At 38.8% G+C, this 14,744-nt stretch overlaps 1 protein-coding gene across 1 annotated transcript; it reads left to right on the top strand.

Annotated features, from left to right (window-relative positions):
- Positions 1-207: 207 nt before the first annotated feature.
- Positions 208-9,852, top strand: LOC306876164 (interleukin-1 receptor type 2-like; the record flags this gene model as incomplete). The annotated part of the gene is made up of 9 exons (XM_079427145.1): positions 208-238; positions 851-1,100; positions 4,654-4,819; positions 4,906-5,083; positions 5,210-5,272; positions 5,376-5,441; positions 6,010-6,145; positions 8,005-8,138; positions 8,669-9,852. 9 exons carry the CDS (start codon positions 208-210, stop codon positions 8,806-8,808), a joined length of 1,164 nt encoding a protein of 387 aa, XP_079283271.1. The 3' UTR covers positions 8,809-9,852.
- Between the last annotated feature and the right edge of the window lie 4,892 nt (positions 9,853-14,744).

Below are 14,744 nucleotides of genomic sequence, written 5' to 3'. Positions count from 1 at the left end.
CACTGTGAGATCTGGCTGATCCCAGAGCCGCTGGAGTGTGAAGCGTTCTGTGGAAACTACTACAGTACATCTCACCAAAACACCAAAACAGTGTCTGAGAGCAATAACGTTTTCCACTTCACTCCTAATCGAAATTGAATAATTAACAGGTGTGATGTCATTTCTGACTAAATCAGGTCAAAATGAAGCTCTTTTGGGAAGTTCAAAATGGCTTGCCAAACTCAACTTTCAGGGAAAAGTACCATTGACCTTCTTTGACGTGGAAATCTACTCTGGTTGATTTCTTCTGTTCAGCCTGTCGAGGTCAGACATCTGCGAGTGAAAACACGACGCACTGGAGAGCTGCTTTATAGTAGAAACTAGCCCTGGGCGATAGACAACAAAAGAGAGAAAATCTCTCACTGCTCTTGACTAAATCACTTTTGTCACTTTAATAGGAAGAAATATATATTTAATTTACACAGTGACGAATATGCAGATTTTTAATACATTTGATTATTTTATACAATGTAACATTTCTTATTTATTTGTTCAAATTTTTTTTTTCGTCCTATTGCTTGTAATTAGTTGCTTATTCATATTTCATCGCTGACTGTTTACTTGTCTTCAGTGAGCTCAAGTTTTTCTCGTTTTAGTTTAGGCTAGTATTAGTTTTTTGTGATATTGACACTGGTGACTAGAAAGCAATCTGTTGTATAAATTGCTGTTTTCTCACGCTATCATTCTCGTTGTGTTTGTGCTGTTGTTGAGAGGAAAACATCTGAATAGCCTGAATCAGTAAAGTGATTTTGATACGGTGCTGCCGCACTATTGTTTGTTGATTAATAAGCTCTTGTGGTTGTTGGTTCAGACAGTTGTGTGCTTGTGGGTCCAGAGATCCCGGATTATCGAGTTCAAGGCGAAGCGGTTATCATCAGATTCCCTTTTCTTGAAGATGCAGTGAATTACAGGAGATTGCGAGTGGACAACAGCTCGATCTTCCACATCCGTCACAGCAGCCTGAGGAACAAGAGCCGTGATCGGGTGATGCTGACCGAGCGCAGGATCCTGCTCCTCCCGTCTCACCCGTCTGACTCTGGAACCTACACCTACATCTTCAGGTCAGATCTCACAGCTAATGCAGCTTACATTCAGGAAAGGAACTAACACTAACATTACCTTTACTTACAAACATACTTTACCATTTGTGACCCTGGAGCACAAAAGCTGTCATGAGTAGCACAGGTATATTTGTAGCAATAACCAACAATACTTTGTATGGGTCAAAATTATCCAATTTTCTTTTATGCCAAAAATCATTAGGATATTAAGTAAAGATCATGTTCCATGAAGATATTTTGTAAATATCCTACCGCAAATATATCAAAACGTAATTTTTGATTAGTAAAATGCATAGCTAAGAACTTCACTTCAAAGACCATTTTCTCAATATTTAGATTTTTTGACCATACATTAATGGAAAGCTTACTTATTCAGCTTTCAGATCATGTATAAATCTCAATTTCAAAACATTTACCCTTATGACTGGTTTTGTGGTCCAGGGTCACATTTAAATAACATTTATTGTTTTTAATACATAGTATTTCATACTATAGTGAACTAAATAGAAATGTTAATATTTCATAATTTCATTTTAAAATCAAAGGCAGAAGGAAAGTTAAATGAAGATCTAAATGACTAAATCATTCTTTTAATTATTCTAGAGCAAATGCAATAATAGATGTGTGTATATATATATATATATATATATATATATATATATATATATATATATATATATATACACGGGGTACAGCGGGGCTAATGGTGCCCCGGGGTAAAAGGCACCTTTGATATTATTTTCCTCTAAACCACTAGATGGCACAAAAACATGGTGTGGCACTTTCCAAAACATCCCATTTTCAAGATGAACATGGAAATTTGTCTGATCCTTGACGCGCAGCAGTGTAAAGTTGATTCTGTGCTTGCTTGATCTAATATTTTATGTTTTTTTTAAATGTTGTAGATTTAAGTAGCAAATGAGAATCGCTAAAATTAATTAAGACAATTAAAGCAACAAATTTAAATAACAAAAGAATATTTAAAAGTATGGTATTTGGGGTAAAAAGCACACCTGCTGTTAGGGCTAAAGGCACAGTAATTAACATGATAATCAATAGATAAAAAATAAAAAGCCCTCTTTATAAAAAGAGGGATTTAAAAGCCCTCTTTTGTGCAGAACTACTTCCTTCCGCCACGGATTCAAATCTAAAGTTGACAGTTTAACAGCTGAGCCCAAGCCTCCGTTACTAATTCCAAAACATCACTTTAGAAATAGTAACTATGGAACATTGAGTTGCTTCATTAAAAGCTTATTGTACTACTGTGGTTAAATCGGTGTATTATTTACAGTGCATTCAGAAAGTATTCAGACCCCCTTTGACTTTTTTTCAATTTTGTTATGTTGCAGACTGATCCTACAATTGTTTAAATTAATTTTTTCCTCATTAATCTACACTCCTTACCTCATAATGACAAAGTAAAAACAGAATTTTAGAAATGTCTGTAAATTTATTAAAAAGAAAAAACTGAAATATCACATTTACATAAATATGCAACAACACTTTAAATTTAGCTCAGGTGCCTCCCATTTCTCTTGATCATTGCTGAGATGTTTCTACCTTGGAGTCCAGCTGTGATTAATTAAATTGATTGGACATTTGGATTTGGAAAGGCACACACCTCTCTATAAAAGGCCTCACAGCTGACAATGCATATCAGAGCGAAAACCAAGCCATGAGGTCAAAGGAACTGCCTGCAGAGCTCAGAGACAGGATTGTATTGAGGCACAGATCTGGGGAAGGCTACAAAAAAAATTATGCTGCACTGAAAGTTCCCAAGAGCACAGTGGCTTCCATAATTCTCAAGTGGAAGAAGTTTGGCACAACCAGGACTATTCCAAGAGCTGGTCGCCCAGCCAAACTGAGCAATTGATGGAGAAGAACCTTGTCTAGACTGGTGACCAAGAAGCTGATGGTCAGTCTAGTTGAGTTCCATGATCATATGTGGAGATAGGAGAAACCTACAGAAGGACAAACATTACTGCAACACTCCACCGATCTGGGCTTTATGCCGGTGTGGCCAAACTCAATCCTCTCCTCAGTGAAGACACATGAAAACGCACTTGGAATTTGCAAAACTGCACCTAAAGGACCCTCAGACTCTGAGAAACAAGATTATCTGGTCTGATGAACCTCAGTTCTAAGCATCATGTTTGAAGGAAAGCAGGCACTGCTCATCACCTGCATTGTACCATCCCAAAAATAAAGTGTGCTGTAGCAGCCTCATGCTGTGGCGCTGTTTTTCAGCGGCAGGGACTGAGGAACTCGTCAGAATAGAAGAAAAGCTCAGTGCACCAAAATATAGAGGTAACGTAATGAAAACCTGTTCCACAGTGCTCAGGACCTCAGACTGGGCCGAAGGTTCACCTTCCAACAGGACAATGACCCTAAGCACACAGCCAAGGCAATGCAGGAGTGGATTAGGGACAACTCTGTGAATGTCCTAGTGACCCAGCCAGAGGTCTGTATAGTAAAGTATTATGAGAGAGAGATGGACTGAGCGATCGTGATTTACCTGCATCTGATACAGCATTCATTCATCAGATCAATCTCATTTTCACAATAAAAAAATAGTTTGAATGTCCGATAGGCTCATCTGCATCTGTTAAGGGTGAGTTCTGATGACAGCACTGTCTCCGCGGGTTTATGAGCGCTGAACAGCTGTTGACGACCTGGAGCTTACATCTCCAAAAACGTCAAAGCAAATTTTCAAACAGATGTTATCTTTATTAACAAACCACATATTTTAAGTCCAAACAAGTACATTATCACCTAAAATACTCTTAAAACTACATTCCGTGACACAAACAGTATTATTTTTTAAATTATAGTGGATTTGGGCATCCGCCATGACACTTGCTCTGAGAAATACGGAAACTTCAGCAAGCGCAGTGGTACAAACAGTGAAACAGCTGTTGCAGTTCTGTTGAACTCTAATATCAACACTCTTATCAGCCAATCAGATTCAAGGACCAGAAAGAACTTTTTTTTTTTTTTTTTTTTTTTTTTTTTTTTTGTCATGCTCTAGTCCATGGGTTCTCAATTCCAGTGTGATATAACATACCTAATTAAATACAATATAAATACATGTCTTGCACTCTTTAATGCCCATTCAATGGAACATATACACTCCCTTCAAACTGGAATCATGGCTGAATATCCTGTAAAGGCCACTTCGCAGGGCACTTACGGTCGAATAGAACAAACCTCTGAAGCAATACGAGAAACGTACTGAATGTACAGATGGGGAGTCGCGAGGACTGGAATTGAGAACTGCTGCACTAAGACTTAGGTTTTTAATAAATAGTAAATAAAAATTCAAGGTATACCATCTACACATCTGTTCTACTTTCTCACAACACTGTATTAACATGCATATGAATCAATGATCTGCTTTATGATGTACACTGAAGAAAGCAGTTGTGCGGCACAAAAACGTTTTTATATTATGAAAAGTCCCATAAAGGCACCATCTAAAATGTGTTTTAGAACTGATTACATTTGAAGAACTTGGGTTGGTCTAAATTGAGTTAGTAATGCATTTCTCACTCAGGAGCGACACGTTCTGCCTCACTGGGAGTATTACAGTAATGATCTATGAGGCAGAGGAGCCAAACATGACTGTAATGCCCTACACCGCACGCTCAGGAGAAGATACAGAGATCATCTGTCCCCATTTGAAATATTTCAAAAGGTCAGAAAATCCAAAGTGGTATAAGGTAGGTCACTGCACATTGTGGAAAACATGTTAATAAATGTTTGAATTGAAAGGACCGAAATGTTTGAAAAATGTATTCATTTACAGGATTTTCAGAGCACAGCTCTTCCTATTGGCAAAGGACAGTATACAATCGAGAGAGGCATAATTCTGGCCATCAAAAACATCTCTGTGGAAGATGAAGGCTTCTACACTTGTAGGCTAAGTGTGATTTTCAACAATACCCAGTATAATGTGAGCAGGACCTGGAGAGTTCATGTGTCAGGTAAATAAATTCCCTATGTTTTGCTTCCTTTGTCATAGGATGACTCTGCGACTGCTTCTCTTTCTTCCTAAACCTGTCAGATAGTTGAGCAAATGATGACACCACCTGACATCTTTTCTTTTTCAGTCCCAGTATCAGATGGTGCTGCACCAGAAGCGGTCACCTCTAACAGTCTCAGTGCTTTCACATGCAAGTATCAGAGATATTTATCAGTATTTAACCAACATCTAAAATTGATTAAGATAATCATTTGAATTCTACTCTCTGATAATTTAACAATGTTTTCTCACAGCATCAAGTCATTCAGTCCCTTACATTGTCTTTCCTGCAAACGGATCCTTCATTGAAAGTCATTTAGGTGAGTCTACACTGCTAACATTATTGATTTACAGGGGTTTATTGTCAGATTTTTAGATGATGTATTTATGTGCAGGTCACACATTGCATGACACTGTCCATATTATATGACAGTATTCTGTAATACTAATAAACAAAATGTATTGTAATTAATCTGTACTCATTTGGATCTGACACACTTTTGGACTGGTTTACAGCCCAGGAATGGACAGGCTATATAGGCTATATAAAAATGGACAGGCTAGACAGGCTATATAGGCTATATATATATGAAAAAATAGGCTATATAGAAAACACTGACATAATTAACAAGTTCACACTTTAATATAATCCTTGAGTAAAATGACAGTAAACAGATTTGCTTTACCCAGCATGTTGGCGGACTTGAGCATGAGCTTTAATTTCCCAGATATGAATAATAAATTGTCATAAAGCAAATAGTACATTTTGATTGCTTACATTCAATTTAATTGACTAATAATTCATTCAAGCACTCCCCATAAAGGGCTGTAATGTAATGATTTTCTGACAGTTACTCACCAACCTTTAATGGTACTGTTAACTTGCAGGTGAACATTTGGTGATCCAGTGCATGGTGTCTGTTGGAAACCAACTGGCTCAGTCCACAGATGTGACATGGATGGTTAATGACCAGCCACTTAAAAACTCTTACCTGGGTGGACGTGCATTTCAGACAGATAAGAGGTAACCTTGATGCCTGCATTGATCCATCTGAAAATTGTGTGTGAAAAAAGGACAAAGGTGTGGTCTTGGCACTTTGGTGAGAATGCAGCGATGGTGAGGCAGAAGTGAGTCTGATGGCAGGCAGGGCTCATTGCACCAGCTGTGCATGAGATAAAACGAAATAATTATTTCTTGTTTTACGCAGTAGCCTCTACACAGCGGTCTGTATGGCTACTTGGGAGGCTTCCTATTAAGGGGGTAATTATTTGAGACCTCGGTTGGACACCAGGAATATCACTGTAAACTGTTGCAACACTTTGTGCGGATCATGTTTATAACAATAGATTAGGGGAGTAAACTCTTTTAAAATAATATATTCATCTGATTTATTGGAATCAGGTTTCTGATCTCTTGGTGTGGAGTTAATGTGGGTTTGCTCTGGGTGCTTCAGTTTCCCCCACAAACACATGCAGATTAGTTGAACTGAAAACTAGTCCTTAGGTGTGAGTGTGGCCTGAGATGCTGGGATGGGCTACACTGGACACGTGGTTTGGAAAATGGTTGGGTGGTTTTCAATGTGAGTGACCTGAAGTTCATTTTAATTTTTATTTTCTAGGTTAACAAGAAACATTCAGTTTGTTTTGAATTAACAGATGTTCTGTGTTTGGTAGTTAATAGAACAGAGACATTATAATAGCATGGTAGAGCATCTCTCTTTTCAACAGGTCAGGTCTACCCCAAAAACTATTAAACCCATAGTATTCTGAGGACTCCACTTAGACAACCAGCCATGCAGTGATGATAGTCCACACTGTTGTAGGCGACCCCAGAGACCAGGCTAGGTTGAGTCTGAGTGATTCAAACCGTGTAAATATGCCTTCCTTTGGGATGAATGAAGTCTGGTTTCACCTCACTGTCATGTGAACCTCTGCAGTGCACATAGTGTGTTCAGTCCAGAAACACGATAGCAAAGAGCGTTCAGCAAGTCAGAGTCAAGGCCGAGTGTAAATGCTCCATGGCCATGATGACACCGAGATCATACTTTCATGCCCAGAGGGCTGTAAAGCTGCTTTGACACAATCTTCACTGTAAAAAGTGCTATATAAATAACGATGACTTGAATTGATGGAACATTTAGACTTGGAGTCTGGTCTTGAGTCCCATCCATTCCCCAAATTGCTTGTCCTCTGCAGGCTTGCAGGAACGCTGATAGAGCCGCTGGTGGGAAACACCATGTACAGATGGCCAGTCCAACACTGTCTGATATCATTTGTGCCATTTCACACACTTTCAAATTACTTTAAGTGATTTCCAACAGGCTTTGCAGCGGGTGTGTTACTGAGTCCTAGCAGGAAATGTAAAAAACTGTATACAAGCTATTTTTATTGCAAAGTATAGTGTTCTAAATGTCACAGTGGAATACTGAGGACCAAAAGAGCAAGTCATTTCAACAGAAACTTTGTAGAAAATCAGAAAGCACAAAAACAGTCAATAGGCCAGAGTATTGAGGCGGAGGAGGCTGAAGGCCAGGACAGGGCCAGGCAAAGGTCAGAGCTGGGGAAGCACTTTGAAAAGGGCAGATAGGCCACAGAGTACAGCCAATGGCAAAGGTCAGGGCCAGGAAGCTGACTACCAGGCAAACCTCAGGCAGGGCAGAGAGCGCTAGCACATACAGATCAGAGAAAACAAAAGACAACAAGGCAAGGCATAACAAGACCAGAGTTCAGGCGAAATAGAAATTAGTGAACAGCTCTGCGAAACAATGCAAGAACAGGAAAAGAACTGCAGAGACCAGAGTCCTGACAATAATGGAGAATACTTTAATCCAATACTCAGCACTAAGTGAAATTTAGCATTACACAGACATGATGTGTTTTCAGTATCTCAGGAGAGCATCTGGAGGTGCAGCTGGTTATCCTTGAGCTTCTGGAAGAGGACAATGGGACGGAACTGAAGTGCATATGTCAAAACAAAGACCAGAAACAGGAGGTTGTGACTCAAATCAAACTGGAAGGTGGGTAACCGTTGACCAGAGGGGCTACTGTATGCTCAAAGTAATAATTTGAAATCATTTAAACTCTCATGAGACCATATCAGTAGCTAAATAAAAACTGTTTTAGTGGGTGTTTACAGTTTCAACTAAAAACAGAAAACTTTTGCTGCGTTTTGGCTGTTCATTTACAGGACAGCAGTGTTTTGGTCACCTGCAAACACAGCCTTTTAAAAGCAGGTTTCAAAGTGCAAGTTTTGGAAAATGTTGATGTCTCAGTGTAAACTATGAAAGCTAATATTACTAATATTAATACTAATACTACCAAGTAATATTGATTGCTATGAGAATGTGAAGAGACTTTCAACCAGTATAATAAAAATGTTTCTAGAAAAAATGCCTAGCCTATCTTTCACAGTGTACTGTTTTGTACATTGAAACTGAAAAAGAGAAATTAGTGAACCTGTAAATGTTAAATCTAATATTTTATTTCACAATGTCTATTTATGTGTTTAAATTTGTCTGCTTCGATCTCTTTCTCATCCTCTCTTTAGACTCAGAGTCTGTGTGGTTGGTGGTAGCTGCTGCTTCCTCCTGTTTTATTCTAGTGGTGTGTGTTTTTGCATATCACTTGTGTAAGAGGCCACAGAAACAAAGGGACTATGTTCTGGCTCGACAGAACAGCGCCATTTGAAGATTGGCTTCCACTTCTTCAACAATGCAACTATCCTCATCATGTATTAGTAGTTATTTTGATCTTTGGTGTTGAATTGGTCTTTTGCTTGAACTTTGTTTTCCTGGATCTCGGCTCACAGTTCCCTCTCTACTTGTTTGCAGGTGTTTCTTGCAATCATTACTCCCATATACATGCTCCTGTGTTTTTAGTTCTTGTTTTCTCTTGATCTGTATGTATATTAGCAAGCCTTGGTTGCTTGTATTTTGCTTTAAAATAAAGCTGCACTTGGATCCATACAACCTCTGCTTCTTGAGCTATTACAACATCTGTGCAGACTTCATTTATCATCTTTTTTTTGTCAACCCAAAAAAACAATAGAACGCTGCCCAAAACACAACAGAAAATGTAATGGATTTAATGGTTATAATGGGAATTGTAATGGGAATTGTATTGGTTTTAATGGAACCTATAATGGCGAATTTTGTAATGCTTTTACTTGAAAAAGCTATTGGAAACTATTGGAATTTCTGTGATGGTTTCTATTGGGCTTCTAATGTTTTTTTTTTTGTAGCATTAAAACGTCAGTATATTCCTTGAAACACGCACTTATTTGTAAAACGTCCTAAAGTAACCCTTTAAAATATAGTATAATTTTAATGCTAAAACACATCTTTTTTAAATTGTCGCATTACACTAGAAGGGCCTGTCTTTTGGGAATGTAGGGAGAACTGGAACAGAGCCAGCCTAACAGAATACTTTCGGTGGCAAATGCTTTAAATGCTCTGCGGTCAGGCAAATTTAGTTGGAGTTACTGGCATGAAACGCTTTGCTCAACTTATTAATTACTACTTCTGTGGTGTCACATGTCTGTGTTGAGTTTCTGTTTTTGACCTAGTTTTTGCCTGTGTCTTGTTAAGCTCATCGTTACCACCTGTTGTTTCATTAATTATCCCATTAGCCCCTGGGTTTATGAGTCCTGAGTTTTCCCCATTTCAGTTGTCAGTTATTGTCTATGTTACACATTTTTGAGTGGATTGTTATTAAAGACTGTTATTTTGGATTATCTTTGCCTGATCTCATCTTCCTTCTTGGAGCTCCGTAACAGAATAACTGGCCAAAACTCTTTGAGCGGCATTTTTCCCCTTTTTGTTTTAATTTTTTCCATGGACCTTCCCCCCATAAAACTTCTCTGCCTGGAGCAGGGAGATCGCCCGCTGGAAGCTCACACCCTGGACTTTATTCAGCTCGCGTGCCTTACTCACTATCCAGACTGCTCGCTCTGTGTTTTTTATTACACCAGCCTGAGCAAGCGGTCAAAGGCAGCATTCCAGCGGGCGGTCCTAAAGAGGATTTCGCCGCCTTTGTGGAGTGGGTGCTGGTACACGACTCTGCGTTCACCATCGGCCCTGTGGAGGATGATTTCGCTGCCAGCCCCTCTCCACCACTGCCAGAGACCAGCCCACCACCAGCGGATGATGCGACGGAGGTGTCGCAATAGCCCACCACAGACCTAGGAGTTTGGCACGCCGCGATGGAGGAACTTGGACAGAGGACAAGGTTGGAAGTTACCATCGCCCTGGAGCCTACTTCTCCCCAATGGTCTGACCAGGTGTGTGAGCCGGCTACAGCGCAGAGTGCTGAGGGAGTGTTAGTGGAGTTCTGGGATGTGGAGGATTGCCCCGCCCACACTCCCACCACTTTGAGCGAGTATGAACTGGCCTCTGGTGGATATTATGAGGAGCTGAAGGACTTTTTTTTTTTTTTTTTTGTGAACCTGATTTACTTTTTTGTAGAGGTGAGCCCTAAGCCCCCTATTTCTCCAGTGACTCCTGTGTCTCCTGAATGTCCTGAATTCCCTCCAGCCTCCCTCTCCCGCCTCCTCACTCAGCCAGTCCTTCAGCCCTGTCATCGCTGCTGTCCTTCAGGCCCTACTGGCCAGCGGGATATGCCGAGTGTCTTCAGGCCATCGGCTCCATCCTACAAAGAGGACCCCTTGTCTCCACCTCCAGCCTCTGTGCCCCCTGCTCCACCTCGGCCCGTTGACACTTCGGCTCCACCTTTGCTCCTCACTCCCTCGGAGGCCTTAATTAGTATTTGACATCAAATTTATGATGGATAGTATGCACATTGGGACGCAGGCTGTGACTGAGCTGGTTTTGAAAGGACTTTAATGTTGCTCTGGTGGCGTGACGTCAAAAGGTGGTGCCGCGCTCCAGAGTCTATTGTGATTCGGCTCAAGAAAGGTCTGTATATTTAAGCATTTAAACTGAAAGTAACAATCCGTTCAATTTTATAGTTTCTATGCGATGCAAGATTAATTATTTGCTAACATTGCAATGCTTTATCTAACATTTAATAGACGTTATTTGGTGTGAGTAAATGCATCCGCACACCAGTAACAGAAAAGGTGCGTCTTATTTCACTCCCTGTGTTGTGAAGTTCATCATAAATGCGAATTAGGTCACTTCCGAGGATTTAGTTATTTTCCAGGGATTTAGTTTATTTTGTTTTTGATCATCTTAAATGGGACAAAATACACCGAAACACTCCTGCTGAAGCAACTGATGTCCATGTGACACTATTATAAAGATGTCATTTATTAAAGAGGAGAGTAAAGACCTCCAGGATTGAAGACGTATTCAGTCTGAAACGAGTTACTGAGGAACAAACAGGTTTTCCTTCTCAAACTCACTCATTTGATCCTTATTAAAATGTCCCGCTCTACAGAAATTAATGGTATTTCTGAAGAATGGGATATTATTGTCCTAATTAAAGTGGTTTTATTTGACATGGAGCCTCATGTGGACAGATGTTGAGATCACATGACCAGACAAATACTGGTGCACCAGAGAAGATCCCACTTCAGTGTTGGACATTTGTTATTTTGATATCACCCAGCAAATTAGGAGAAATCACAGAATTCAGAGACGTAACAGAAGAAGCCTAAAGAAAACCATTCATTTCTATTACTTAATTATGAAACGGTATCGAACAACATTTATTTTGCTCAAAGCAAACCATGTGTTAAATTTATTTTTATTTTTTTTCAATCCTCAAAAGCATTCACTGTATTAAACTGTTTCCATGTGGACTGATGCTGGCTTTAGAAAGCCTGACTAGAAAGTTTGTAGTTTTAAAATAAATCTTAAATATCACGTTTGGATTATGCATTACACAAGTTTTCCCCAACAGCTCAAGCATACCTGTAGGACACTGACCTTGAGTTTAGGTTGCAATATCAATTGATTATTGGTCACTGATATAATAATTTTCTAGATACTTAATTATCCACTTTAAGTCTTTGCTTGGCATTTTACTTGTTCATTGGGAACCTGTGTCCCACAGTGTCTCGTATCGGCCATTAACACCGATCTCAACTGTATGGTAATTAGCAAGAGTTTATGATAGTGCTGTCAATTGACAAAAAAAATTGCTAATTAATCACACTTTTTTTTTTTTCTTCTGAAAGTAATTGCGATTTAATCCCACCTAACATCAGGGTGGCCGCTGGTCCTTAAAAAGTCTTAAAATGTCTTAAATTCAGATTCTATAGGTCTTAAATATTTTCGGTCCCAATTCCGCAAAGATTTCTCCAGTTTGACGGACTCAGTGACTGTTTTCCCCCCCGCTGTAGTTACTGCATGCTACAGCTAGCTGACCAGCCTCCTAGCTAGTTTAAAATGGGTTAATGCAAGTTTACTGAACTTTGTCGGCTTGACCGACAAATAGCCTGATTAAAATTTAACAAAAAAATAACCAATGAAGCATCAAAGTAGGAATGGTTCTTCTGATTTTATTACATTCAGCATAAACAGCGATTGATAATGGATAGTGTATTTGTGGTATAAAGGTCGCACTGTTTAGGCTCTCGCTGCCTGTCTCTTTAAAAGAGACGTTTATGGAGAAATCTATGAAAGTAAAATTACGTCAGATTTGCATGCACAGGGTAAGATTTGTGAAAGTGTACACAAGATGGCAAGCGTAAATTAATTTTGCATGCGCAAGAAAAGATTTGTAAAAGTGTAAAAAGCGTAAGAAAAAAGATTTGAAGCCTATTACTGATTTTTAAGTGTAATTCATGTATTGTGAAACTGCAACTTCATGCTAAGGCAAAACAAATATGATCTGTATTCTTCTGACTTCCATTTTTCCACGCTTACTCTTTTGGCTTAGGGAACTTGTTTCGCCCAAATACAGCCAAAAGTATTGCAAGCCTGTGCACAGCGTTTTGCAAGCGAAAACAACCGTATCAAGAGCTACAATAAAACCAATATGTGTGTGGAGAAAACAAATCATTGCAACTGTAAATGACTTCTCGTGTGTGTTGGGCAATGTTCCCCAAATAACCCGCTATTTACGTCTGCGTCTTTGTGCTTGCAGTTTTGGCATGATTCTCTCACTTATTTCAGATTTGCAAGCGCGAGTGGAAGGCGGGACCTTCTTCTTGCAGCCAATCAAACAAGGCTCTCGCTGACTCTCGATTTACTCTTTTCTGATTGGTTCAATAAACACTCCAGACGTGAGAACACATCTTTATCTTAATTTGACTCCGAGTCATTCTTATTGCGGGGATGGTATTTGTACAGATACATGTATATAAAAAAATAATACGATAAAATAAAACAAAGCATGATCCTTAGAAGCTGTGTACCATTAGGCTGACTACCATGTGCTCATATACTGATTTTCAAGCTAGAGTGAACTTTATTGGATTGATTCGACATGGCATTGAAATTTAAGATTTTAGATAATCTGCCTACACCACTGAAATAATGTTAAACTTTACAATCAAAATGTTTAATAGCGCTTTGTCTCCAGATTTCAACACTTAATCATCTACAACTACTTTGACAAAATATAGTCTTTAATAATGTCTAAATATATGCATCTAAATGAAAAAAACAAACAAATGCAAAGTAACTATATCTGAATCAAGTGTTCCCAGAAACCATAATATACACAGTAATGTTGATATTTTTATATGGTTATACAGCCATCTAGTGGTTACACATGTCATTACAGATGTTAAATGCATAATTTAGGGGTAAATATTTAGTACATTAAAATCTCCTTTACACGTTAAAGGAAAAACAAAAATCTGGCATTAACCCTGATCAGGAGACATGGTGAAATTATGCATAGTAGTGCAGATACTTTCAGTAGCATCAAGATTACAAACTAATATTGTATGGTCTGCTGAAGAGGAGAATGATTAGGATAAATAGAGTGTCATTTCCTAACATTAGCTCGAAATTCAGAATGAACACATGGTAGTCAGCCTAATTAATGGTAGCCTACACAGCTTATAAAGGATCATGATTTTTTTGTTTTATTATTTTATTGTATTATTAATATTTTTTTAATATGTATCTGTGCATTAAAAATACCATCCCCACAATAAGAATGACTCGGAGTCAAATTAAGATAAAGATGTGTTCTCACGTCTGGAGTATTTATTGAACCAATCAGATAAGAGTAAATCAAGAGTCAGTGAGAGCCTCATTTGATTGGCTGCAAGAAGAAGGTCCCGCCTTCCACTCGCGCTTGCAAATCTGAAATCAGTGAGAGAATCGTGCCAAAACTGCAAGCACAAAGACGCAGGCGTAAATAGCGGGTTATTTGGGGAACATTTTGCCCTACGCACACAAGTCGTCATTTAGACAGTTGCAATGATTTTTTTTTTCTCCACACAGATATTGGTTTTACGCGGTCAATCCATATTGCAGCTCTTGATACGGTTGTTTTCGTTTGCAGTTTCACAATACATGAATTATGCTTACAAAAATCAGTAAAAGGCTCCAAATCTTTTTTTCTTACGCTTGAAATGCGATTTTACACTTTTACTAATCTTTTCTTGCGCATGCAAAATTAATTTACGCTTGCTATCTTATGTACACTTTCACAAATCTTACCCTGCGCATGCAAATCTTTTTGACATAATTTTACCTTCATAG

Source organism: Barbus barbus (assembly GCF_936440315.1).
Source record: "Barbus barbus genome assembly, chromosome: 10".
Classification (NCBI taxonomy): Eukaryota; Metazoa; Chordata; class Actinopteri; order Cypriniformes; family Cyprinidae; genus Barbus; species Barbus barbus.
This window is presented reverse-complemented; position numbering and strand designations above follow the sequence as displayed.